The sequence below is a fragment of the Aspergillus japonicus genome, assembly GCF_003184785.1.
Source record: "Aspergillus japonicus CBS 114.51 unplaced genomic scaffold BO86scaffold_18, whole genome shotgun sequence".
In the NCBI taxonomy this organism is placed as follows: domain Eukaryota; kingdom Fungi; phylum Ascomycota; class Eurotiomycetes; order Eurotiales; family Aspergillaceae; genus Aspergillus; species Aspergillus japonicus.
The window spans coordinates 53,295-77,254 of record NW_020291655.1 but is presented as its reverse complement, the minus strand read 5'-3'; the positions used below and the strand labels follow the sequence as shown (position 1 = coordinate 77,254).

Genomic DNA, 23,960 nt, shown 5'->3' with positions numbered 1-23,960 from the left:
ACAGATGTCTCCATTGAGGCGTCACGAAGATCGAGGAAAGATCTCTCTGACAAATACAAGACACCAACCGGTACGAGCAAGAGGTTTTGAGTGATTTCTTTCATAATGATCATGAGAACTTATTTATACAGTAATTTGATCAGCATGTGTGTGCCACCCAGAGTGCTGACATCCAAGCACACGCACAGCTACCCAATTTCAAGAGAACCTTTTCCTGCAGTTTATTTGGCCGCAGCTTTCCCCTTGCCGTTTGCTTTCCCAGGCACCTTACGACGCTCCCATACCATCAAATATCCCTCCTTGGTGAACAGGGTCTCACTTTCCGCCTTTTTGACGAACAGATCCTGAATCTCCAGCCACTCGGGCCCCCGCTGCTCGCCGGCATGTTCCTTTTGGACGCGGCTATTCTCCGCGGCCATGGCCTTATCGTGGAGTTGTACCAGCCAGGAGACCTTCTCGCTGGCCGCGCCTGCGCCGCTCGATGACGACGACCCACCACCACCACCACCACTGCCACCTCCCGCTGCGTTGACACCCTTGTCCGCTGCGGCTTCTTCGTGGGCTCCCGGTGCGGCCACGGTCGGGTCGAGGATGATATTGGCGACGAGATCGTAAAGGATGGGTTCGCTGTGCGGCCAGATCGCGGGGTTGGGTTCGACGTAAGGCGACATGTCTAGGGAGCGCGGCGAGGGGAAGGTGACGATGGTGGGGTTGCGCTCGGACACGAACCGGTTCTTGCTGAAGCGTTTGATGTGGAAGAAGAGGTAGGGGGGTAACGGGTGGAGGAGGCGGTGGCGGACACGATGGGCCAGCTTCTCCGAGGCGGTGATGCCGTTGTACTTGTTCAGGAGGGTGGCCAGGGGCACCTGGGGGATGATGGATTCCCGGTTGGAGGATTGGAAGAGGGGCGTCGGGGGCAGGTCGAGGGTGAGGATGAGGAAGGGGGTGGTTTGGCTGTTGATCGTGCCGGATTCGGTGAAGACTAGGCGCGCGTTCTGGGTGTCGGAGTGGGCGGTGATGGCCTGACTTTCGATGCGTAGGTGGCCCTGGAAGGCCGCGTGGACGACACTCGTGGGCGTCTTGGTGGGCTTCTTGGAGCCGCCGAGGGACAGGTGGAGGTTGTTGAGGAACCAGGACAGGAACTCCACCGGGTCGGATTGCTGGGTGAGCGTGAACCGCTTCGAGGAGCGCAGCGCAATCTCCTGCAGAAGCTCGTGCGGGGACACATGCGACCGGAAGGCCTTGTGGTTCCACAGTTTGCGCACCAGTGTGCTGAACCGCACGGCGAGTTGGGGTGTGCCTGGTTGGGAGAAGTCGTGCAGTAGGAAATAGTTCCGGATGGGGAAGACATGCGCAAGGAGCTGGACCACGACGTTGAGGTAGTCGTTGGCTTTGATGTTGTTCATGCCGACAAATCCTGGGACAGTGTGTCAGTTTGTTTCCTTCTGATGTTGAAAGCTGGGGGCGCAGGGGACGCTTCTTACCAGGCCTGTAGCGATTACCTGCAAGGTCGAACGCATCATGGACCTCTTTATCTAATTTGGCCACCTCCTCCTTGTTGTAGTGCGGGTCGACAACGTATTTGATATCGTCCAAGCTCTTGTTCTTGACTTCGTAGCCCTCTGGGAGAACGTACACCTTCTTGGCTCCCATGTTGATGAAGACATGGTGTCCGACCTCGAGCGCATGGAAATAGGCATACGACTTCGGGCCTCTGCCCTGAAAGTATTTGCCGCAGACGAGGCAGGCGTATACATTGATGTTCGACAAGCTCACGGAGCACTGCTTCTCGAAGTCGAAGTCGAGGATTTCGCGATTGATGGTATCGAGGTAGAGATCGCTGTAACCCTCCAGGGGCGCACTCTGACGTTTCGGGGCTGCGATGGCGGGCGTTTCGTCATCGGTATCTGCATCAGAAGAGTCGACTTCCAGGACTTGCGCCGCCTCCTCGAGTTCCTCGCCTTCTTGCTCGGCAGCTGCGAGTATGTCCTGGCCGTTGGCTCGGCGAAGCGGCAGAGCTTCACGGCGCGGATCGTCTTCGGGCAGGTCGCCATCCTCCACACGCGCCTTCTTCGAGGCAGGTGAGCCCAGGGAGATTTCCTCCTCTTCTAGCGACAGCTCCGCTTGTCTTTTCGACATCATGACTGAGTATACGACGGAAGTTCGACAGGAAACATGCGGCGTTGCGGGATTGAAACTGTGAGGGCGCGATAGGAACCGGTCGATGCAAACACGTCAAACAGCGTCATACGGCGAACGAGTACAGCATCACCGCTCGGTCTGGAGTAATTCGGCATCATCAACAATTCAGATAAGTGCTACACGGTGCATTTTACTATTCGCAAAGTCGTTGCTATGAGTCTCTACCTCAGGTAATTCATGGGCAAGACTAGTTCTCCCTGGTCAAACTCATGGGAATTATCCTGCCATGCCGACCGATCCTCTTAGAAAACCAAGTCCCTAAACCGAAAACATAAGACAATCATTGGTATGATACAACACATTAGGCATTCTTGACAACCCTGTTATTATCAACTTCTACCTCCCGCACGCCATCCTTGGTTATCACCTTGACAAGGACCTAGAAGCCGTCAGTAAACCCCGAATCATATTGCGGTCCGCTTGCGGAATATAGCTTGTCACATACCCCCTTGTAGTCGATCGGTAGTCGGCGCTTCAGCTCGTCCGTGCACATTTCCAATAGCTTCAGACCTTCATCGAGGGAGATGTCGGGATGGTGGTGTTTATCGAGGGTGGACAAGCAGTAGTATCTGAAACATCTTAGCACAGGCCTTGGCAAAGGGTGACAGATTCTCTCCATCACGTCTAAACTTACTGGGCATATCCGTGAGCTGCGTAAGGTACCGAGGCTACGGAGGCCAGGTAGTCAATCCAGTACAAATGGGGCTTCTCGGTGATTGGATCCATTCCGCCCAGCAGAAGGTTGACTGTGTAAGGATTCCGGGATCTCAAGCTCCGCGCGAGCTCGCCTCGGACGAAATTGGCAACTGCATTCGGGCCTAGTTCGGTGTCGTTGCGCATAGTGTATAACTGGATGTTGGCTTGAATGTATTCGGCGAATTGGACTAGCGATTCGTACGGTTAGCTGGAAGAGCTGACCTTGAGAGTGACTTGGTAGTCAAGCCGCGAGGAACCCACCAGTGTCTCCTGCCTCTCCGGAGAAGGCCATCAGATTGTGCTTGTTCAACTGTCTTGTCTTGTCGTCTTCGGCTTTGATGATGGTAGGACCGCGCATGATAGCTTTGGAGGCCGCCAGAATGACGAAGTCCTTGCCAGTGATGCCGAGTAGTACCTCCCTGTAAGCAGATTAGTCGACAAGATTCTCTCAATTTGGGCACGATAGCACGTACATATCTGCGGTATTTATTCTAGGGTATGACGGAAGAGGAGAATGAAAGGGAAGTGAAGGGAAAGTGATGTATAGATGTGGGGAGAGGAAGATGATGATTAGGATCTCATCGCTGGCCGCGCGGAGCTTTGACTGCCTGGAGCTGCGGCTACGAGGGCCCGGCTGCCTGAGGCCGGAGCTGCCCTGCTAAGTCAGCATTTAGGCGTTACGTTGATGCGGTCTCCGCCTGCACAGACCACCGGCAGAAAAAAAGTGAGCAAGCGAGTGTCTGCGTTGGGTCGGGGTGTCTACTGTTAGTTCACGTGTGATCTTTCTATTTTTACGCCACTCTTTTCTCATTCAAAGTCAAGCCAGTTACCCTGGGCAATGTCCTCTTTTTTCACGGTCCCCGCTTCCCAGCGGAAAAGAAAGAGAGAAGATCGCGCCGCTGCCCCGGCGTCGAAGAAAAGAGGCGTTGATGCGAAGGGAGAAGCACCCGGAAGAAGTGGCGGCAAACGCAGGGATCAGGATGAGGAATCGATCTCGGGGAGCGATATAGATGAGGATAACCTCAGCGTTGCTTCTGGTGTGTCAGACGACAGTGCATCGGAATCCGACGAAGGCGAGACCGCCGCCGACCGGAGATTAAAGCTTGCGGAGCGTTACCTGGAGAATGTCCGAGATGAAGTGGATGACATCGGTTTTGATGCGGCTGAGATCGATCGCGATCTGATTGCGGAGAGATTGAAGGAGGATGTGGTATGTATCGCTATCCTGGTCTTCCAGGCGCTCAATGGAGCTGACACCCGGGCCAGGACGAGTTCAAAGGACGCATCTACCGCCAGATTGCATCAGACCTCGCCTTTTCGAAAGCTTCGCATACATTTTTCAGAGCAGATACACAGTCGACTACTTCGATCGCAGTCAACGCGCCCTACATCTACACCGTGTCGAAGGATCGGACCTTGATTAAGTGGGAGCTTGCCGCACCTACTTCCGCAACTGCGCTGCCCTCAACAACCGGAGACTCCAAGCGTCGCCCACGTCCACAGAGAAAGAAGCCCAAGCAAGTGAAGTACGTGCGGGGTTTGCGGAAGGTTGCTGAGACTGGCGAGGAGCACGGCCACACCAAAAGCATCTTGTCTGTTGCCGTATCACCGTCCGGAAAGTTCGTGGCTACCGGTGGTGAAGACAACAAGTTGATCGTCTGGGACGCGGAGACCCTGACTCCCTTGAAAACCTTCACACAACACCGTGACTCTATCAGCAGTCTTGCCTTTGCCCGCCACATCTCCACCATGAGTTCCGGAGAACAGCTTTTCACCGGCTCAAATGACCGAACCATCAAAACCTGGTCTCTAAGCACTGCTGGTCATGCCTACGTTGAGACGCTTTTCGGTCATCAGGATCATGTCACTGGCGTTGCCGCCATGACCATCGATCAATGTATCAGTGTCGGGGCACGCGATCGGACAGCGAGATTATGGAAGGTCATTGAGGAGCAGCAGCTGATTTTCCGCGGCGGGTCTAAGAATGCCTCTTACCAGGAAAGCAACATCGACTGTGTGGCACCTCTACCTCCGAACCAATTTGTCACCGGCTCGGACTCGGGCTCCCTCTCGCTTTGGTCTGTTCACAAGAAAAAGCCCCTCTTCACGATTCCACTCGCCCACGGCCTCGATCCCTTACCTCCTCTAGACGAGCTCTCCGCCGAAGTCGATCAAGCCACGGCTGCCCACAACTCCCGCCATCTACGCCGCATGCCTCGCTGGATTACGGCTCTGGCTACAGTGCCCGGCACGGATATTGTGCTTAGTGGTAGCTGGGATGGATTCATTCGCGCATGGAAGATTTCAAGCGATAAGAGGACGATCGTCCCCTTGGGCCCCGTTGGAGGCGTGTCGAAGATGTCCCTAGCTCCCGATACACCTTCCGAGCAACTTCGACAAACGCTCGAATTCGACACACCCAGCGCCTCGGACCGCATGGATGTGGAAGGTGCGCCCTCTCAGCTGACGACCGGCGCCCCCGACGAAGAAGAACCGCTCGTCAAAGGTGTCATCAATGGCCTTGCCGTATTCGAACGCCGAGTCGAAACCGCTAAACCCGGTCAGGTCCCGACAGAGCCCAAGTCCACGACGACGAAGTCCTCCGAGCCGGAAGCTCGCGGCCTGTGCATTGTGGCAGCTGTGGGCAAGGAACACCGTCTGGGACGCTGGAAGTGTTTCACCAATAATTTCCATGAAGGTCCCTCAGCCGAGGGCCGCAATGGTGCTGTCGTATTTGAGGTTCCATTCATCGGCGACAAGCTCAACTGAGAAGAAACATCAGGATTTTTTTTTTGTGAAATGAATCATTGTGAACACGGCGTATGTGTGTGTATCTTATCTTCTCTTTCTTCCATGTGTATTTCTATTCCCGGGCCCCGTGGTCTTTGCATATCCTCATATTCTTTGGTTCAAAAGTTTTTTTTATCTTCGCATCCGGAAGATTCCCTATCGTCTTCCTCGCTCATTGTTCCTTTGCTCTTAGGTGTGCTGTGGATCTGCCGGAAATGTACATATACCAGATTTCGTGAATAGACGAATACACTTAAGACTTCCTCTTTGAATTCCTGCAGTGAAGTGACGCACCCCGTCCTTTAATATGCCAGTATACCCATGGGAACCATACTTCACATGCTGTATCATTCTTGTACCTAAAGGCGAAAGAGCCGTATCTACCCTAATATAGCCCAATCCCGGACGTCTTATCGCCAAACTGGAAGTGTATACCAGTCCCGCAGGGAAAACCTCCAAAACCTGCGAAGAACTCTTTTCATACTCAGTATCGGGAACTCTTAGGGAGGTGTCCGAATTAGAACTATGCCACAGTATACCTCTATCTCTCAAGTGCACTGCCCATGATCCGTATACCCCCGAAATTCTCCACCATGGTCAGTTGTGACGGCCGCGGGATTTAAACAAGCCTAGACTGAGTGGGCGTGCATGGGAACTTGTCTTTTATAATTTGTACCTACTGTAAACCCTTGTTATAACAATCATTACTATAACAATTTCCCGCCTAAAACAATTTCACCCAGTGTGAATTCAATTCCACTATACAAAAATTACTGTGTCCTGTTCTAGTGATAACAGAATCTAGATAAAGGTAGCCTATATAAATATTGTTAAAAGAAGGGCCTGACCTGCTGGTTCCTCCCTTGGCCAAGTTGTTGCAATGCACCTTTAGCGGGCCCAGCAGGGCCTGTACTTGCACCTGCCTAAGCACCTTTCAAAGCACCTTGTTAAGCACCTTGTTAAGTAACTTACCTTGTTAAGCACCCTTTAAGCATTATTTTGTTAATTTAGATCTACAGTCTAAATCTGCAGCTGGGGAGGCCTTGCATTGCCCCCCCCAGACCCCCTCCGCTATACAGCAAAGCGCATTAAAGCGGCTATAACCAACTTAAACCAATATAGATCCACTTAAGTGAATCTTAACACTAATTGGAGAACAGTTGTGTAGCTTACCACATAACTACTACTTAACCTGGTCAATGAAAAGGTGTAAAAAAGCTGTTTTACAGCCATCTAGCAGTCAGAATCCTTGCTCAGGCCCTCATAGCGTTGCGAGGCTAGCGCTTTGCGAATAAAAGCCAAAATTACCTAGAAGGGTAATAATTAAAGAAAGTCCTAAGGACTGGATGTGTATTGTACAAGATATATCACGAGAACCGTCTACCTACGAGTATACTGTAACAATACAACAATATCTGTACTACCTGGTATATAGCAATTTTGCAAGGCCTCACCAATCAGATCGTTATAAAGGGGGTTTACAGCACTAGTCTTGCGGGTCAACAATCGGCGCCAAGACGGCGCCTATACTAGTTCATCCGGCATTTGGAGCCGATCTACCAGAACAGCATGGAAGGGGAGTTTTATGCAGAGATATCTACTAGATAGCAGTAATCATTAACTTCTTATGGGACAAAATGATTTCTTGCAGCAGCTTGACTGTGCTGGTTATAGATTGTGGTATACTCATCAAAGGACCAGCCCTAATCTCGATTAAAGGCTAACATAATTCATCGAAACTGACCAGCTACATAGAAAGTTAAGGGACTAACTAGGAGGGCTTCTGGTAATACATGTTGTTCGGATCAGGCCTATGATCATTCTATCCTCGCCGATCCCCCGCGCCTGTCAAAGGTAAGAAAGAAGATGAAGAAGACGCAAAAAAGCCAGCCGTCACGGAAAGAATCTGGGGGTATTTTGGAACTCAGAGTTTTCGCCACCATGAGGCACAACATATCCTCCGAGGGAGGAAAAGCGCCTTGGTTTGCAGTGTACCCGTTGCCTAATGGTTATTTGGCCACGGGGCCTATGTGTAGAACGTGGAGAGTTGCCACATCTACCATGGTTTAGGGTTAATTGTACACAGCGGTAGTCGTTGGAAGTCGTTAACGTTGGTTTGTGCGCGCACTTGGGATTGAACGTCAGTTTAGCGAGACGATCAACGCCTATGCCATGAGACTCGGGCTAGCAGTTTCCTCGTTCTCTTCTAGTCCTCCTCGTAGGTCTCACAGGGCCTTCGTCTTCTGAGGAAGAGGCGATGTATATTGCATTCGCCTCGGAGTTGGCAGGCGGATTCTGAGTACGGCGAGAGGCGCCCGATGTTGTTCTAGGCGCCGCATCAGCCGATCGAGAAGCTCTGGTGGGCTGCTCTGGCTCGGGAGCAGGAGAATCCGAAAGTACGCGATATGCTGGCACTCGATTCCGCCGGCTACTGCTGATAGCAGGTCTAATAGGCTCGTCGTCGTCGTCGTCGTCTTCCGAGTTTTCCGAGTCTTCTGAACCTTCTGAATCCTCGTCTTCGCTGCTACCGTCTTCGCTGCCATCCAGCATCTCGTCAGGCGTACCGCTATCAAGAACCTCGGATCGTGTTATTGAAAACTCATGATGCCCGACAACTGTAGACCGGTCAGATTCAGAATAGTCGCCATGCTCATGTTCTAATTCGTCATCAATGAATGAATCCATATCGGCATCGTCATCTTCATCGTCCATTTCACTGTCTTCGATTCCCGAAGAAGGGCCTGCAGGCCAATCGCGGGGCCAATATCCGGGGTGTTGCCGATACAATGCTTCGTGAAGATCTGGCGGCAAAGCTTGAAGGGTTGTGTATATCTCATCGAAGTCATAATCTTCATCATAATCTCCGAATCCGTCCTCGATGTCATCGTCCATGTAGTCGGTCATTTCTTCGGACCCTTCCATGTCGCTATAATATGTGCTCGTTATCGAGTCGCGATCTCGTTCGTAACCGCAGTGTATACATTCACCTTCCTCCAACTCCCATGCACAGTGCGGACAACGTAATATGTTATCATCGTCATCCATGATGGGCTGACTAATTTTCGGCTTGTTGAAAGTTCCTCGAAACAGACCCCCTTCCTTAGGGTCTGCATTCTGTCTGTCCTTTTCCAACCGCTCTGCTTCCTCATTGTGATGGCGCTGGTGCTCGTCTGTGGTCTCGCCCTTGTCGAGTAGTTCGGGCTGGCTCGTGAACATTTGAACCACGGCTCTAACCTTTGAAATGTGAGAACGAGCCTATCTTCTTCGCTTGGCAAAGTTGAGTCAGGACGTCTTACCAAGTAAGCAGGTGCAGGCTGCGCCTTCACTGGAGCCCGACAGTCAGGGCATGTTTTGTTGTGTCGTCCACCAACAAACCATGAGGTTAAGCACTACGATGCGCTGTCAGACGCCGTGCGAATAGCTATACCAAAAATATGGGGAGCTTACACTGTAGCAAAATGTATGCCCGCAAGCCAAAGTATAGGGTTCGTAGAGCGGCCGGATGCAAACGCCGCATTGTATGAGGGACCGAATGCTGTCGACGTGACCTTGCAGAGTTTGAAAAAGCTATCGACACGACGTTAACAATGTATAGTTCGAGAGATCCGGGTAAGTCGCTCACCCCCGACGCGTTGTCTCCCGTGTTTATCGCGGGCGCATTTGTGTTATCGGCACCATTGTTCGAGGCGGCAGCCCCGGCAGCAGCTTGGGCCATTTTTTTCGATATTTGCTTTTGCGCAGCCCGATAAAGGCGTATATGAGGTGAAAGTAAGACCGTGTATCAAAGTACGCGATGCTCTCGGAGGTGGAGGATATGAGAAAGGAGTCCTGTTGTTTAGGAAGGGGTAGGAGATAAGTATGGACTTTTCAGGTACGCGAGACGATCGCCGACATCACTGGAGAGAGGGAGACAGGCAACTATGGCAGGAGTAAAATAGCCCCCACCAAGTGGTTTAAGCCAGGAAGTTCGAAGAAGAAGCAAGCCCGTAATTCTGAGCTAAATCTGACCTGGGCGACCTCGATATGCGGCTCTCGAGAGATAAAGAAGAGAGCTGAGACGAGGAGAGAAGCAAAACTCGGCACTCATACCGGTAGGATTAGTTTGGGGGGGGAGGACTTCCTTCTTCCTGCCTGAGGAACACGGATCACATTCACTTTGTCTTGGCCGGTCGGAGGTTCCGCGCGCAAACCGAACAAACACATCAACATCAACATCAACATCACCTTTTCCCCCTTCCCAACTCTGAAAGTCCAACTGAATGCCAGGTGGGATTCAGTCTATCGACCGGAATAACTTTCCCTATCCTGGGGAGCGTTTAGCGCCCAGTCCGGGCGTTAGCATCCTGTTAGCGCCGGTTATCTGCGTGAGATGGAGAAAACCTTCTCGATCTCTCAGTAGTCAGAACGCTTCAGTTACCAAGCTTATCGCGCGGAACAATTCCCCTCCCCTAGGACATGATGCTTCATGACATACATAAAACCAAACTACTATGATCTTCCACTTCTATGGCCGGAAACTGATTCACGTTACTGCTTATGAAAAGCATGAGCCCAGCCTTACAAATGTCGGGCACGCATCCCTCTTTCGCCCGCTTAACAAGCTTTCTATCATACATTCATCTAGTCCTTCTATGCCATTTCAGATGCTGAAACAACTTCTCACGACGTGCCGCAGATTTTTCACGTGAGCTCAGTGTTTATTGAAACTAGAACGGGCAGCGACTCGCTTGGACATCCAGCGTATCGACCCATTGCTCAAGACGTCAGGCTGGCTGGCTTCTCCAAACTAGCGCCTACGGATTCAAAGACTTTTAGTTGTACTCGGTCGAATTATATTACTTACGGTCATTTCTCTGTGGAACATGAACACGCTCACTCTAGTCAGATCCTTCATGGACATTCTTGGTTTGAACAGGGACATACTAAACTTTCTTCGGTATGGAAACGACGAACCTAAAGACTATCCAACAAAATACCACTGCTGCATCGCTAAATTACAAGTAAAAGAGAAAGACCAAGCGGCAATTCGCCTACAGAAACCCAAAATCCCTTATTCATTATGACATGCTAAGATTGGCCCAACTGCAACCCTTGGTTCGCATAACAAATCGAAAGCACCATGCGAGAACCTCATATTGGTCGCTGGGAGAAAAACCAAATTTAGTACCGCTTCATTCGTCCACATGAATAGCTGCTCGGATCTACTCCACAGCAGCAAAGCTTCGTTTTTTGGAACGCCGCTGCTTGAGATCTTCTGATACCAGGTGGCTATCATCAGTAACACCCTTGATAACTTTATCATCCTCAACAATCTCCTTGTCCATGTGCTCCAAGAACGCGATCTGTTCTCGAATAAACTGCTTCAATAATCGGGTATCGAAAGGTCTGGTCGCTCGTTTCTGATCACGCATGAATCGGTTGGCATCTCGCAGGCGCTCTTCGAGGATCTCAAAGCGGTACTCCGCAAACTGGTGGTACAAGTCGCCGAGCTTAGAGATTGGACGTACTGTTGTGAGTACGGTGTCATCTTTGGTGGCTGAAGCGCGAGGCCGGAAAGAGGTGACCATGGAAATTCGCTCAGTTGTCCCCAAAGCACGGAGTGCCTGATGCTCGATGTAACGCCCCTGAAGAATGACGGCAGATCCCTAAAAGATGCTGTAAGCCTGCTATCACTGGGATCAAGCCCTTCAGACTTACCATCTGTGGTCCTCGGACCTTCACCACTTCGCCGTCACCCTTTCTCAAAGCTGTCTCGCCACCAATCATGTTCGTACAGTCGGAAAGCATAGTCACGCAGACAAAGGGATAACTGTCTGTATGCCAATCAACGATCGGGTCTTCGTCCTCCCAAGGACAGCCGGCCACGCCTTCGTCTGCTTGGCGAGTCGCTTTCTCCATGACCGCTTTGAGAGCTTCGTTCTTCTCCTGCTCGCTGTGAACGGAGATATTGACGTGGCCAATCTCGAAGTCCATGACAGGAACGAGATCAACACCGGCAATTTTTGAGATGATTGCCAGCGTCTCCGGGCTCTTCCAGGCGTCATAGATGAACGGTGCGCATCTATGCAACAACATCAGCAATGCTCGACGGTGCTTGGGCCTGAGTTACACACTCTGCCGCATATCCTCGCAATTGGCACTGAGCAAGATCGCTAGAGTACTTATGCTTCATGAAAACTTCATCGCTGAGAACCTCTTCTCGCATCTGTTGAATGGCTTCTGCAGAGAACAACGGGAAAGGCTCGGAGACTCCCATGGGAGAAACACCTCGGCTGTCCGAATAGCCGAGCTCTTTCATGCTGTACACTTTGGAAGGGGCGGTGTGAGCCAGGTGCTTGGAAGGGTCAAAGGCAATCTTTCCTGTTGACGAGGTCGATCTCTGTCCATTGCTGACTTCTGTCTCCTTGGGCTGGACTGGCCCCGCCAGAATTGGCGCTGGTGTCATGGTGTAGGTCTCGACAGACGCCATTGGTCTACAATTGTGAGGTTCTCAGGTCAGAGCCAAATCCACAATATTTGCAATATGCTATGGATCGGCGGCCGCAACATACCTTTATGTGTCGAATATGGACTTTGGTCAGGCCGCAGATGAATTCGATTAATAGAGTCAAATAAGTGGTGTATACAAATATTGGAGCTGCTTGATGGAATGGTCGAGGTAAGTTGGGAGGGCTTCAAAGGTCATTATTTATACTCATGTCCGGGGCAAGTGGCAAGCTCTAACCAGTCTATCTTGAGGCTTCGCTGGGTGACTGTGACAATACCGTATGTGACAAACGAAATAGCTTCTTCATGCTTCATCGGCCGGAAACAGTGTGCAGTACTGGATCACTGTGCAATCGTCCTCGAAATCTACAGTCTTGAGAACTATGGCGCGCTTTCCTGCCTCTATCGCTCGACGTGTGTTTGCAAGGCAGGGCTTCGTGGATAGACCAGTCCATGGAAACTATTCCTATGTTGGGTTTGGCACAAAGGATGAATGCTCCACCATGTCATCTTTCTGAGGTAATGGACATCTCTTCGATTGGGCCGAGTGCTCCTCACTTAGAGCAACATGTGGAACTTGGAAAGCAGAGTCAAGAACTCATTATCTCTCCATGCGCTCTGTGACCAGGTCACTAGCGCTATGGTAGAGCATGGCAACAAACCTTTTAGGAAGTCCGGACCAGGCCCACGCAGACTTCTGCAACGTACTTCGAGGTCAGTACGTCTCTTTCATTGCGAAGTGGGCCAGACACCAAGGCCTTCCTTGCGGCTATGAAACCTGGGCAAGAGTTTTGAAGAGCGATCACCGTGATCGGTCGGGCATCAAGGGGCCTATAGGATTTGTTGACGGCTTCCAGTGGGGGTAGTGAAGGGAGAAATTCCGAAGCTTCTCTGCCAAGTCTGGCTGCTGAAAGGACTTTTTGACCCGATTTGGGATTTGGTGTCGTGTCGTGGCTAGCAAGCTATCAGATCGGATGTATGGAATGGTTATCTGTGCTGCTGCCGATAACACAAACCCCTCTCTTTCTCTTGCCCCTACGCAACGCTAGCTATGACAACCGATTTGTCGCCCTTGCGTTGTTCACACAACATGCATGAATTATTCGGTTTCTCTGTTCAACCTCTAGTGCCTAGTAATACCGGTCGGCTATTGCTCTCACCTTCGGGAAGATTAATTTGGACTTGACAGGACTGTTGATGACGATTTCAGTCTATTCTTAGTCCCGTTACATTGTCCCCACCTATACTTTATTTCGGAAGTAGTGTCTCCACCTAACAAGACTATTCCAATGCTTCCTTTTAATTTTATGACACACTCGCTTCATAGTGATGAATTTATCTGATAGCGCAGTAGGACCTAGTCTTTTCATGTTACGTCGCCACTATTATGCTTGATCAGAACGATGACAGGAAGAGCAGAACCCAAAGTCAGCGCACAAGTGATACAGAACCGAACTCAAGCAAACCTGTCCCATAACTTATCCGGGGAAGAGAAAGAAGCGCACATGATCAATGCAGAGTAAGGAGGGGTAAGGTATCTGTCCTGTGATGTTTGTCACATCGGAAGTATTGTATCCAAAGCTCGGCTTCTCAGCCGGGCAGATACACATCAGTACAATGATACTGTTGTACTCTCTCAGAGGAATGGAGTAAACTGAATGATCTGCTCTGTTGATATAAAGATGTCTGAGGAGTCATTTGATTCACTTACAATGTCTTCTCAGCAAAGTGCATTTGTACTACGAATAGATACGTTGAGTAGGTAGATATGTAGCTATGCCCATACGGAGTACTTTACATACATTTCCTTGAAAGGAAGAATGACTAAGACTCGGGATTTCCCCACGCCAAGGTCGGCGGGTCCAGCTTTTTCCGCCCGCCAATCGATCACTCCAGGCTCACTTACTCGAGTACATGTCCTCCGCATACTCCCAGTACCGTGGACCTACGGTACAACCCTCTACCTTACGGCACTCATCACACCCATCCTACCAGCTAAAACGTGTGTCAATTGAATCCTCCTTGTATAAAATTTACATCTGAATGATGGCCTCCTCCTCAGAGCAAAATCAGCAGCAAGCAGCAGCAACGCCGTCCTCATCTGCTTCGGACTCGGTCCAATCGAATTCTTGGGAAAAGGTCGAGCGGAAATTCTCCAAGTAGGTTCCCTTCTGCTTTTGCCATCTTTCAAATCTTATACATCGGGCCTTTGTCTCAATTTTTCGTTTACTTGGCACCGTAACTTCTTCTTCCATGCGGCTGTTGTCCCAGACGGGAATAAACAACATGCCTTAGCTGCTCTGTCGGCTATTGGCACTTGCTTGCTTGCTTGCTCGCTCGCTCGCTCGCTCGTACTGCTGGACCAGACCTCTTGCAATTTAGCGTGAGTGCATTTACTGTGACATCCATTACTAACAGCACTATAGCAAGTCTGCAAGTGAATACTTTGATCCGTGCCAGGATTTCGCAGATCGGAGTCTGAAATGTATGAAACGCAATGCTTTTGATAGAGAGATGTGCCATGACTACTTCCAGTGAGTGACTTAGCCCATTACAACTCACAGCGCCTTCTTTTGTGGATACAAAAGTGTACTTGCGCTTTCTGCTCTCTTATCAAGAGGGCGGATCGTCAGTGTCGCACTCTGTTCTGGTGGCTCTTCTCATCCCTGTAGTCGTTCAAATCTATTGTACCATATGCTGATTGACACCCTAGGGCTTATCGCGACTGTAAAAAGCAATGGGTGAGTGAAACTTGTTCTAAGTGGTCACCTCCCTTTATCTTCGCTGGGGCTCATCTGTCGGATGCCCTTCCCGGGAGCTTTTGGACCTTCCTGGAAAGGTTTTCCCTGCCGTTCTCGTCATTGTTAACCGTTATCTTTACAGTTGACACAAAAGAAAAGAGGTGCGTAGGCTAGTCCAGAAGCAAACAAAGGGCAGCCCACCTTTCCAAGTTGCCTTGGTTTCCTGTTCCTTGATGCTCCACGATGTCAGGAACTGCTCAAAAGCTAGCATCGAGCTGTGCCGCAAGCCACTCTGTAGTGAGATTATGGAGATAGTGGTGTACCGGATGCTTCGGTTCTAGGTGTCGGCCTCAATCAAGACAAGCAGAGATCGTCGACTATCTTTGCACAGTGTTGTTCTTTGCTCGGCGGTGAGCTAGAACATCATTGACGGCAGAGCTAACAATGGGCAGTCTCTCAAGAGTGAGATGCCTTATGGGTATCCCTACGGGCTGGCTGAATTCTCAGGCAGGCGTTAGACTTCATCTGAATGCCTTCGTCATCTCTCTCCTCTCCTCACCTTCCGCCTACGCTTGTACACTACTTGTATGCTTATTTGATATGGTCTTTGAAATGGAAGGGTCTCTCATCTGTTTTGTTGCTAGTAGTAGCAGCACCGTAAGGTTCACTACACACCTCCAAAATCAAGATGCGTGTTAGGGAAGTTGACTTTCGGCTTGACATTTTGTCCACCAAGATATACTTCTCCTGTCAGGCCTGACCACGGACGGATGTCCTCGGGCTTTCATCCAACCAGGTAACTCCATCTTGTAACTCCATTCCTACACTCCCAAGGTACTATGGGATCATGGCAAAGTCAAGTATTCCAGTGGAATTGACATTCCGATGTTCTGATCGATCAGTGTATGACTGCGTCATCCCCCCACTAATTGAAGGAAGGGATGGCCGCATGCCGCCGTCACCGCCTTCCAAATGAGCTTCCCCGCCCACCAAACTCAGCAGAAAGACGATAAAGATAGTTGGAGAAACACCAACAATTTCCCCCTCATCTTCGCTGTATAATTATTCTTTCGCACGTCGTGTGATGTGCTGGCTTGCGCAGCATACGTTATATTGCATTCTATAGTCGCTATTGACGAGCCGAGTCTTTTGCCTTATTTTCTCTAACTCCGTGTTTCCTCGAAGCATTCACTATGTCTTCCACAAATGACGCTGTCTTTTATCGGCGGAACAAGCAGATCCAAGACGCTATTGATGGACAAAATCTTAAACAGGCCCTGCAATTGATCGAGAAGCGTATCAAGAAGGGTGAAGACACACCCTTCCTCAAAGTGAGTCCTTTCTTTGGTGATTCGTGTCAATATATCTGCCCCACTCAATGCGTATCTCCGGCCGCATCCAAGAGCTTCCCTCCCATATAATTGTTTCGATGCTAACTGGAGTTAAACGCCTGATCAAAAGGCATGGAAGGCGTATGTTCTCTACCGTCATGCCGACGAAGCCCACCGCAAACGTGGAATCGCCGAAACTCTCGAACTGTGTAAAGCCGAACCTCCCACGACGGATTTGGAGACCCTCGATATTCTCCACGAGACACTGGAAAAACTTAGCGACCATGGGGACACCCTGAGAAACCTCTGGGAAAGGGCCTCTAAAGCTAGTCCCAAGGATTTGGATATTCAAATGCGGTGGTTTGAGTATGGTTTTGAGGGCGACGACTGGAAGTCGGCGCAAAAGGTTTGCTACCATCAAGCGCCGCTGACAAGCTTAACAGAGGCGCTAACAGGTCTTACTTGGTCAATTCATAGGCTGCCATGTCTCTCCAGAGCAACTTTCCCAAGACCAGGAAGTATTATTTCTGGGCCATCTTCCTTTGCTACCTGATCTCCGTCGATGCGGGGGCTTCGGAGGCTGAACGCAAGCTTTTCGGAACCCTAGCCTATCGTATGATTTCCAAAGCTGCCGAAAGCGTTCCTCAAGATCCGGTATGCTACAACTCTCTTCTGCAACTAGCGGCCTCTCGTTGGTCATCTTCCTATGCGTGGTTGGATATTGGTCTGGACATTATGGTGATATTTGAAATCGTACACACAGAAGGAGTTGCTGAGCCCTCCCAGAGCTATTCAATCGGCCGAGGAGCTACTGTTGCTTGTTAAGATCTTTGAGTCTCAAGAGCGCCATGCAGAAATCGTCAAGATCCTCGATAGCGATAACCTAGGTTTGAACTCGCGCGTCGTGCAGAATGATTGGTCATTTGTTGGAGTGAAGCTGTCCAATTTGGAAAAAGCCCAGATGTGGACAGAAGGTCTGGACTATGCAAAGAACTTGCTCACTATCCCAAGCAACGAAGAAGAATTGAAGGCTCTTCAAGAACGCGATGACTGGGCAGTCTGGCACTTGCTCCTCACCTCAACTCAGAGAATTAACTCTTCAGAGTAAGTTTGCAACATGCACTTTCATGCAATGATGAAGCTCCGCCGGCTAAAATGTAATTCAAGGACCACTATCGCAACTCAGGACTTCATTCGTGATTTTGTGGCGGCTGTGCCCAAGTCTCGCAATGCGCACTTAGCTCGGCTTGACATGGTACACTGGGGTTTCAAGTCGGGTAGCTCTAACGCCGAGGACTTGACCGCCGCCTGCAAACAATACTATGATCTCAACAAGCATAAGCTCTACTGCTTCGGTGATCTGAGGACTTACGTGTCATCACTCGATCAAGCTTCCATGACAAGCTTGGTGAACTATACTTCTGAAGGACAAAACGACGGGACTGAAGTAAGTTGTTTGGAATCTCGTGCAGAGCTGGTATACTAATTCCGGAATAGGGAGCTTCAGGGAAGGGCGTCGCGAAGATCAACGCGCTCAAACTGGAGTACTGTTTCTGTCTTTCTGCCAATGAGGAGAACGTCTCCAAATCCCAAGTCGAAGATTTCATCGTACGCTGTCTGCAGGTCTATCGTGAGGTCCAGCGCCCCGAGAAAACTTCAGCTCCCACCACAATTGAAAGCCAGCCCAGCGATGACTTATGTATTTTGGCGGCTATGAGCCTGATGCGTTTCAGCGAACCGCGCACGTCTGTTGCTGATCAGCAGATCCCTGACGCCGTTCTCGTTCGCGCAGCAGCTATCCTCGAGCGTCTTCTTGTCGACTCACCCCACAACTATCAGGCATTATTACTTGTCGTTAGAATCTATTTGCGCTTAGGTGCAGGATCTCTTGCACTGAGCAGCTTCAGTAAACTATCGGTGAAGCAAGTGCAGTTCGAAACCGTCGCCCACAATCTTTTCACGCGCCTTGCCACGATCCACCCACACTCCGCCCCACCAGTTGAAGGAGCTGAATACAAAGACTTCAACCCACAATCCGCTTTTGTGCAGGCCCTTAACTTCTTTCGCACGGCAGATCTCACATCCACCAGGCATCGCACCAGAGGACTGGATTATGGCAGCTATGTGAATATCGAAGGTACCATCGAACTGCAGAAGCGTCTGAGGCAAAGCATCTGTCGCAGAATGTGGGCGCTAGACGTCAGGCGCATACAGAGACTGGCTGGTGGAGACCCTATGACTAGATACGATGACATGGGTAAGTAGGTTCTGCACAATTGCTCTCCTCGCATGCTTACACAACCGCACGGCACAGCTAGAGATGGATCGCCCCTGATCGACCAACGTGTCTTCGACGCATTCATGAACTGTGAAGCCCCTGGAAAGCCTACATTTGAAGAGCGTATACGCTTGGGCCCTTTGCCTAGTGTGAGTTCATCGTCTTCCTCGTGATGCCATCACTGCGACTAACAAGATCAGAACGGATGGATCAAATCTATGAAAGTAACCGACCATATGTTCGGCACCCTGAAGTCTTTAGCCACTCAAAAGCCACTGACTGTTGAGCCCGAGCTACCAAACCTTGATGACATGTTGGGCGAAAATGTGGAGACGGAAATGACAACAGCAGAAATTGAAAGTGCTAAGACAAACCGTAGCCTTTTGGCACTTGCTCTGTTCTTGAGTGGGTCCAAATCTGTCAATGCCGAACAAGCAGACGCCAGTCTCACTCAGGTGGAAGCATGGCTGGACTCAAGGGTTCAGGACCTCAATGAAGGTGACGGGAAGGTGTCCCCAGTTGTCTCGAAAACTGCACTTTTCTTGAATTCGGAAGCACCAATTGCGCCAACTTGGAAATACTTCCATGATCAGTTCATGGTCCTGGACTCTCTTAAGGCCTTGTCTCTTCTAACCACCGTCGCCACGCGAAAGGGGTCTAAGAACGCCAAATTGAGTCGCGAAAGAATTGACAAACTGGCTGACACTACACGCCAAGTCTTCCAGGGTATTAGAAACGGTGGTCGTACCCTCAAGTCTCACGTCTCGGCTTCGGGTGGGTTGAGCGCGTTGATCGACCTGGTCCTAGCTGGTCCCGGCAGCGGGCCGGAAGGCAGTAAGCTATCCTCCGAGTTGGACAAGACACTTGATATGTCTCAACTTGAGGTCTTCTGCGGTGAGCTAAAAGAAAGCTGGGAGGAAGGATTGAATGGCTTAGTCGCCGTAACCCTGTGAGAGCATCTTGCCCTTCACTTTCTCCTTACACAGGAGTTAAAAGGCGGCCGCGAAACCTTCATTATATAATGCTTCGTCAATCCAGTCTTAAAGCAAGCTTAGTGATTAATCGGACATTATTCACCCACTGTCTATATCTATTAGTCCATTGAGTCAATGCGAAAACTGATCATCGCCTTCCGTGCGAGCCGCATACAGCCCCGATGGAGCGGAGACAGCTGAGATCTCTTCTTAGGTATGTAAGACTGGTTCGACCTAGACCACGAGGCTGAGTGGCGTGAATGTCGGTCCGGTCCTGCAAGGGCGCTTATGCGTGTAGCGAAACAGTCATTCTTCTATCCCTGGTTTGCGTTCCGACTCCGATCGGATGCATACTGGATACTTCTTGATCATCATCATCCTCCTCTTCTTCATTAGTTTGCTTGCTTTAGTTCTTTATGTGCATGTCACCGACCAGATGAAGCAGGCTGTAGGTGCATGTTGGACTACAAGGCACGCCATTGCCGAGAAATGTTACACGACCATCGCGCATCGAGAGGGAAAAGAGGAAAAAGGAGTACAGAACATCACGACGGGTAGTTCTTGCCCGATCCCATGCCTGTGTGTGCCACGCTCACATTCCTTGTAAGGTGTGGTTGTCGCCTTGCGTCGCCGGCTCACGGCAGGTGGTGGTGGTCGATTTCAATCACAGTGTCACGCAGTCGTCAGCCATTGTAGCAGAGCAAGTTTCTGTATATATGTATCAGTCAGTAAGCTCTTACTATGACTGACAGTGTTTGAAGCTGCAGACTTTCAGCATGATCTGCTTCTAGGCTTCAACATCCCCCTGTGGTCGTATATTTGCTTGTCTTCGTTCCCCTCTCTGGACAATGGGTGATGCCAACAATGGCTCAACTACATTGACGTATGACTATAGACGCTCGTTGCGATCTGAAGACATACTCACCCAGACGGTATGTCTTACTGTCAGCACGTGTTGTGTTGGGATGCGCCTGTATTCGAAGATCTCCATCACACGCGCTCCAGGATGGGAGGATTGTATGTACTGCGTCCCTGTGAAGTGAGCCAGCTCGCTGGGAACTTTCGGTTAATACTATGCTGAACAATAAATTCATTCCAATAGTGACTTGTTTCCTGGCTTGGGTATGCGGTTTGAGCTGCCAACCAGCTTCCCATTCCATACCTGTTCATACACTGAGCCACTCTCTATGACATGACCAGCTTGGCCTGATAGGATATGCCGCCATTACTCTCGAGACAGACCGACATGGTAACGGCATTCACCAGTGGGCTGTCGCTGCATCTGATCTAAGAGAATTCTCCAAGGTTTGAGAGGATCCCGACCGCAGCCAGCTTTTTTCGTCTTTGCTGACGATGACCATGTAGCTGGCGAACGCATCGCAAGTCCTCTACGGCCCCTTGATCTATATCACTAAGCTATCCATCCTACTCTTATATATCCGCCTCTTCGCGCCGTCGACTCGCAACACGCCTTTCTGGCTCATCCAAACCCTCATCTGGATGAATTTCCTCTTCTATTTCGCCGACACCATCGTCAAGATCTGCGAATGCAAACCTCGCTCCAAGATCTGGGACCAAGACATCCCCGGGCAGTGTATCAACATCAACATCCCAATTCTGGTCACGTCCATCGTGAACGTTGTTTCGGACTTTCTCATGCTCCTGCTTCCAATTGCCTGTGTCTGGCGCTTACAGATGACATGGTGGAAGAAGATGGGCCTGTCGGCTGTATTTGCAGCCGGCATCTTGTACGCTGTTCTCCCTTCCGCTCTTGGATCTATTTCACCTTTCTTTTTATCTGGTCTGGCTGGAGGCCAGAACCGTCTGAATGGGGTTGGAAGCTGAAGAAGATACCTTTCATAGTGCTTGCATCTGCAGCGTGATGCGTCTCGTCGTCAGTGTCCGAAACCGCACCACAAGGGACAGAACGCATGACTGGTTTCCGGAGTTCCTATGGACGTGAGTGCTCTTCTACTTCCCTTTCTTCTTCCCGAGACGCATTGTTCAGCACACAGACCACTACCCATCACGATAAAGCGGAATCATAGACTAAAGTGCTGATTATTGTCATCAATCTAGCACCGCCGAAATCACCTCGGGGATCGTCGCTAGTTGTCTGCCCGCGCTGCCGAGTTTCTTCAAACATTCGTCCCAGAAAGCCAAGGCTTGGGTATCGAGTATCGGGACGGGGAGCGCTTCAATCCAGATGAAGGGACCCCTTGCCGCCAGTAACCCGGCAATGCGGGTTATTCCGCAGCGGCTCTGGAGATCTGGACAAGACTGCACGGGCACGGAGTCGACGGCGGATAGCTACTGGGAGATGAGGGATGTTGGGGCTTATCGAGGGATTTGCTATACCACGACGGATGCCACCGCCAATCGGGGCGTACCAGAGGGAATCAATGTGGATGTCCCCAATTCGAGAAGTGAGGAAGAGCAAAGGCCCAGAGCCGGGATCTTGAAGATCGTCGAGGTAGATATTGAGACTGGGCCTGAGATGGAGCGATGAGGAAGTATAAGGAGGACTAACCAGCGGGTGATTTGTGATCAGGCTTTTGGAATTGATGATGTATATAACTCAACTAAGAGGTATTTGTATAAGCAAAGATCTATGCGAGGAACTACGTGTGTGAGGTGGTTTATGCGAGCGAGGCACGGCGTAAGAATTCCTGTAAGCGAGGTGGTTCATGCGAGCAAGGAATCCCGCGAGAAATAATGGCGATGGTAGCCCGATGGCCAGTTCTTCGTAGGGAGAAGCAATACTACATAGTGTAAGTAAGTAAACAGGTATGGAGTAAGGATGGGGAAAAGTGAAAGCTGGAAGCCACTTTCCCCACAATATACCTGAGGCATGAAGTACCGATAAGCGATAAACGATAAGAGATAAGCCTGCCACGTGACAGCCGAGGAGCAACCCTAAGCCCTACCCTCGCTACGCACTCCCGCAACGGCCAACCAAAAACTGGCAGACTCCATCGCGATTCCCATCCGCACCGGCGCACGTCGACTCGACAATCTCTCAGCAGCAACACCGTCGTCGCCAACCGCAGTCCATAACCGTCGTGATGGCTCAGGAACGCTCCGGAATCGTGGTCGGCCTCAACAAGGGTCACGTACGTTGTCCCCTGTCCTTTTGATCTCCTGCAACAAACGATTTGATCCGGTCGAGTGTGGTGTGGAAATTTGTCGAGGGCGGGAAAAATATACACGGGAAGGAGGATTTTTTCTATGCCAAGAGCAGGGTGAATTATTGTCGGAACAAGAGATATCACCATGCTTTCAGGAAAGCACTCTGGGGGTTCTTGGAATTGAAGAAGGGCATCAGGGACTTTTTTTCTAAGGGGGGAGGAACTCGAACTCGACCCACTCGGCTGGATCAAATCGCGCTTCACTTCCGCTGTATTCCTTCGTGAAATCGCAAAGGAATCTTCGGCCATGAAGAAAGACAGACTCAGTTACTGACCTGATGCTTCGGCCATACAGAAGACCACCCCTCTTAACACCCCCAAGACCCGGGTCAGCCGTACCAAGGGCCAGTCTTCCCGCCGTACCGCTTTCGTTCGTGAGATCGCCCGCGAGGTTGTCGGCCTTGCCCCCTATGAGCGCCGCATCATCGAACTCCTGAGAAACACTCAGGACAAGCGCGCTCGTAAGCTCGCCAAGAAGAGGGTACGTCTTTGCATGATGAAATTCTATGCTGGGTGAAGGGAATGGGAAAATGGTTCGCGGGCAGCTCGTTTCGTTTCGGTTTTGCGGCACCCCATGTCGTTGGTCATCCTCGACAATCATCACTCGTTATTGGAGAACTGCTGTTCTCTTCAACCTCAACTCAGATTACATCGAACTCGCATTGACTTTCTCGACATCTTATCCCATGATTTCCACCTTTGACAGCTCGACTGCAACCAACGACCACATCTACTTTCTACGAACAACCAGACCAATGGGACGAACCTGAAACCGAAACACACGAGCCAGCTCCCCGAATTCCATTCCCCCAACCATTCCCTTTTGTCTATACCCTTTATCCCTTGCAATAACTAACATATAACTCTCCAATCTAGCTCGGTACCTTCGGCCGTGGCAAGAGAAAGGTCGAGGACATGCAGCGGGTCATCGCCGAGGCCCGTCGTGTTGGTGCTCACTAAACGTCTTTTTTTTCTCTCCATTTTCCTACCAAAAAACCAACCAACTGTGTTTCTCTCTCCCGATTAGCCAAGAATGAGATAACGAGAACAAAAATCATTCTTCTCTTTTTTTAATCATCAGAAGAAAGGATACAACAATAATGGAATATGAAGAAAAAGAGGATTAGTCAGTGATGAGGAGAAAACCACCACGCACGACGCCCACCCAAGAATTAAATAAAATACCCTTTTTCGGCCTGCTTTCTTCGTGCATCGTAGATTTGGTTGTATGCTGCTGCTGCTGCTGCTGCTTCTTTTTTTTTTTTTTTTTTTTT

The 23,960-nt window shown here is 50.3% G+C and overlaps 9 protein-coding genes across 9 annotated transcripts; 5 read left to right on the top strand and 4 right to left on the bottom strand.

Moving 5' to 3' along the window:
* Positions 1-114: 114 nt before the first annotated feature.
* BO86DRAFT_360383 (ubiquitin carboxyl-terminal hydrolase family protein) lies at positions 115-2,168 on the bottom strand. The gene is made up of 2 exons (XM_025669811.1): positions 1,485-2,168; positions 115-1,417 (listed from the first exon to the last, which is right to left on the bottom strand). The coding sequence occupies exons 1-2, from the start codon at positions 2,140-2,142 to the stop codon at positions 222-224; spliced, it is 1,854 nt and encodes a 617-aa protein (XP_025528553.1). The 5' UTR covers positions 2,143-2,168; the 3' UTR covers positions 115-221.
* Positions 2,169-2,300: 132 nt separating this feature from the next.
* pre1 (proteasome core particle subunit beta 4) lies at positions 2,301-3,496 on the bottom strand. Its single transcript, XM_025671867.1, has 5 exons — positions 3,372-3,496; positions 3,160-3,317; positions 2,837-3,086; positions 2,648-2,771; positions 2,301-2,581 (listed from the first exon to the last, which is right to left on the bottom strand). Coding segments are annotated over exons 1-5 (612 nt in total). The 5' UTR covers positions 3,374-3,496; the 3' UTR covers positions 2,301-2,503.
* Positions 3,497-3,649: 153 nt separating this feature from the next.
* On the top strand, positions 3,650-5,916 carry BO86DRAFT_388497 (ribosomal RNA-processing protein RRP9). The gene is made up of 2 exons (XM_025671866.1): positions 3,650-4,108; positions 4,165-5,916. The coding sequence occupies exons 1-2, from the start codon at positions 3,737-3,739 to the stop codon at positions 5,665-5,667; spliced, it is 1,875 nt and encodes a 624-aa protein (XP_025528551.1). The 5' UTR covers positions 3,650-3,736; the 3' UTR covers positions 5,668-5,916.
* A 1,899-nt stretch (positions 5,917-7,815) lies between these two features.
* Positions 7,816-9,675, bottom strand: BO86DRAFT_66006 (uncharacterized protein). Its single transcript, XM_025677548.1, has 4 exons — positions 9,311-9,675; positions 9,136-9,255; positions 8,985-9,077; positions 7,816-8,922 (listed from the first exon to the last, which is right to left on the bottom strand). Exons 1-4 carry the CDS (start codon positions 9,401-9,403, stop codon positions 7,873-7,875), a joined length of 1,356 nt encoding a protein of 451 aa, XP_025528550.1. The 5' UTR covers positions 9,404-9,675; the 3' UTR covers positions 7,816-7,872.
* Positions 9,676-10,889: 1,214 nt separating this feature from the next.
* BO86DRAFT_310875 (uncharacterized protein) lies at positions 10,890-12,133 on the bottom strand (the record flags this gene model as incomplete). The annotated part of the gene is made up of 3 exons (XM_025667888.1): positions 10,890-11,333; positions 11,386-11,749; positions 11,802-12,133. 3 exons carry the CDS (start codon positions 12,131-12,133, stop codon positions 10,890-10,892), a joined length of 1,140 nt encoding a protein of 379 aa, XP_025528549.1.
* Positions 12,134-14,096: 1,963 nt separating this feature from the next.
* Positions 14,097-15,527, top strand: BO86DRAFT_388494 (uncharacterized protein). The gene is made up of 4 exons (XM_025671865.1): positions 14,097-14,333; positions 14,601-14,708; positions 14,888-14,915; positions 15,058-15,527. The coding sequence occupies exons 1-4, from the start codon at positions 14,218-14,220 to the stop codon at positions 15,082-15,084; spliced, it is 279 nt and encodes a 92-aa protein (XP_025528548.1). The 5' UTR covers positions 14,097-14,217; the 3' UTR covers positions 15,085-15,527.
* Positions 15,528-15,957: 430 nt separating this feature from the next.
* BO86DRAFT_336944 (MDM20/NAA25 family protein) lies at positions 15,958-19,607 on the top strand. Its single transcript, XM_025668932.1, has 8 exons — positions 15,958-16,246; positions 16,377-16,652; positions 16,724-16,900; positions 17,010-17,350; positions 17,414-17,693; positions 17,744-18,503; positions 18,561-18,673; positions 18,725-19,607. Exons 1-8 carry the CDS (start codon positions 16,109-16,111, stop codon positions 19,475-19,477), a joined length of 2,838 nt encoding a protein of 945 aa, XP_025528547.1. The 5' UTR covers positions 15,958-16,108; the 3' UTR covers positions 19,478-19,607.
* A 481-nt stretch (positions 19,608-20,088) lies between these two features.
* Positions 20,089-22,007, top strand: BO86DRAFT_427961 (uncharacterized protein; the record flags this gene model as incomplete). The annotated part of the gene is made up of 6 exons (XM_025675567.1): positions 20,089-20,515; positions 20,601-20,620; positions 20,699-20,803; positions 20,864-21,246; positions 21,362-21,457; positions 21,578-22,007. Exons 1-6 carry the CDS (start codon positions 20,347-20,349, stop codon positions 22,005-22,007), a joined length of 1,203 nt encoding a protein of 400 aa, XP_025528546.1. The 5' UTR covers positions 20,089-20,346.
* Positions 22,008-22,563: 556 nt separating this feature from the next.
* On the top strand, positions 22,564-23,880 carry BO86DRAFT_455605 (60S ribosomal protein eL36; the record flags this gene model as incomplete). The annotated part of the gene is made up of 3 exons (XM_025677123.1): positions 22,564-22,611; positions 22,982-23,167; positions 23,563-23,880. 3 exons carry the CDS (start codon positions 22,564-22,566, stop codon positions 23,644-23,646), a joined length of 318 nt encoding a protein of 105 aa, XP_025528545.1. The 3' UTR covers positions 23,647-23,880.
* Positions 23,881-23,960: the final 80 nt, after the last annotated feature.

Bases quoted from the DNA above. Each gene is read 5' to 3' on its own strand.
- BO86DRAFT_336944 (XM_025668932.1), top strand. From the start codon at position 16,109: ATGTCTTCCACAAATGACGCTGTCTTTTATCGGCGGAACAAGCAGATC. The intron at 16,653-16,723 runs GTTTGCTACCAT...GTCAATTCATAG, and splicing joins ACTGGAAGTCGGCGCAAAAG to GCTGCCATGTCTCTCCAGAG. The intron at 16,901-17,009 runs GTATGCTACAAC...TCGTACACACAG, and splicing joins AAAGCGTTCCTCAAGATCCG to AAGGAGTTGCTGAGCCCTCC.
- BO86DRAFT_388494 (XM_025671865.1), top strand. From the start codon at position 14,218: ATGATGGCCTCCTCCTCAGAGCAAAATCAGCAGCAAGCAGCAGCAACG. The intron at 14,334-14,600 runs GTAGGTTCCCTT...ACAGCACTATAG, and splicing joins GTCGAGCGGAAATTCTCCAA to CAAGTCTGCAAGTGAATACT. The intron at 14,916-15,057 runs GTGAGTGAAACT...TTATCTTTACAG, and splicing joins GCGACTGTAAAAAGCAATGG to TTGACACAAAAGAAAAGAGG.
- BO86DRAFT_388497 (XM_025671866.1), top strand. From the start codon at position 3,737: ATGTCCTCTTTTTTCACGGTCCCCGCTTCCCAGCGGAAAAGAAAGAGA. The intron at 4,109-4,164 runs GTATGTATCGCT...CACCCGGGCCAG, and splicing joins AGAGATTGAAGGAGGATGTG to GACGAGTTCAAAGGACGCAT.
- pre1 (XM_025671867.1), bottom strand. The intron at 3,087-3,159 runs GTGGGTTCCTCG...ACGAATCGCTAG, and splicing joins CGGAGAGGCAGGAGACACTG to TCCAATTCGCCGAATACATT. The intron at 2,772-2,836 runs GTAAGTTTAGAC...AAGATGTTTCAG, and splicing joins GCAGCTCACGGATATGCCCA to ATACTACTGCTTGTCCACCC.
- BO86DRAFT_66006 (XM_025677548.1), bottom strand. From the start codon at position 9,403: ATGGCCCAAGCTGCTGCCGGGGCTGCCGCCTCGAACAATGGTGCCGAT. The intron at 9,078-9,135 runs GTAAGCTCCCCA...AGCGCATCGTAG, and splicing joins GGCATACATTTTGCTACAGT to TGCTTAACCTCATGGTTTGT. The intron at 8,923-8,984 runs GTAAGACGTCCT...CACATTTCAAAG, and splicing joins AGCCTGCACCTGCTTACTTG to GTTAGAGCCGTGGTTCAAAT.
- BO86DRAFT_360383 (XM_025669811.1), bottom strand. From the start codon at position 2,142: ATGATGTCGAAAAGACAAGCGGAGCTGTCGCTAGAAGAGGAGGAAATC. The intron at 1,418-1,484 runs GTAAGAAGCGTC...ACACTGTCCCAG, and splicing joins AGGTAATCGCTACAGGCCTG to GATTTGTCGGCATGAACAAC.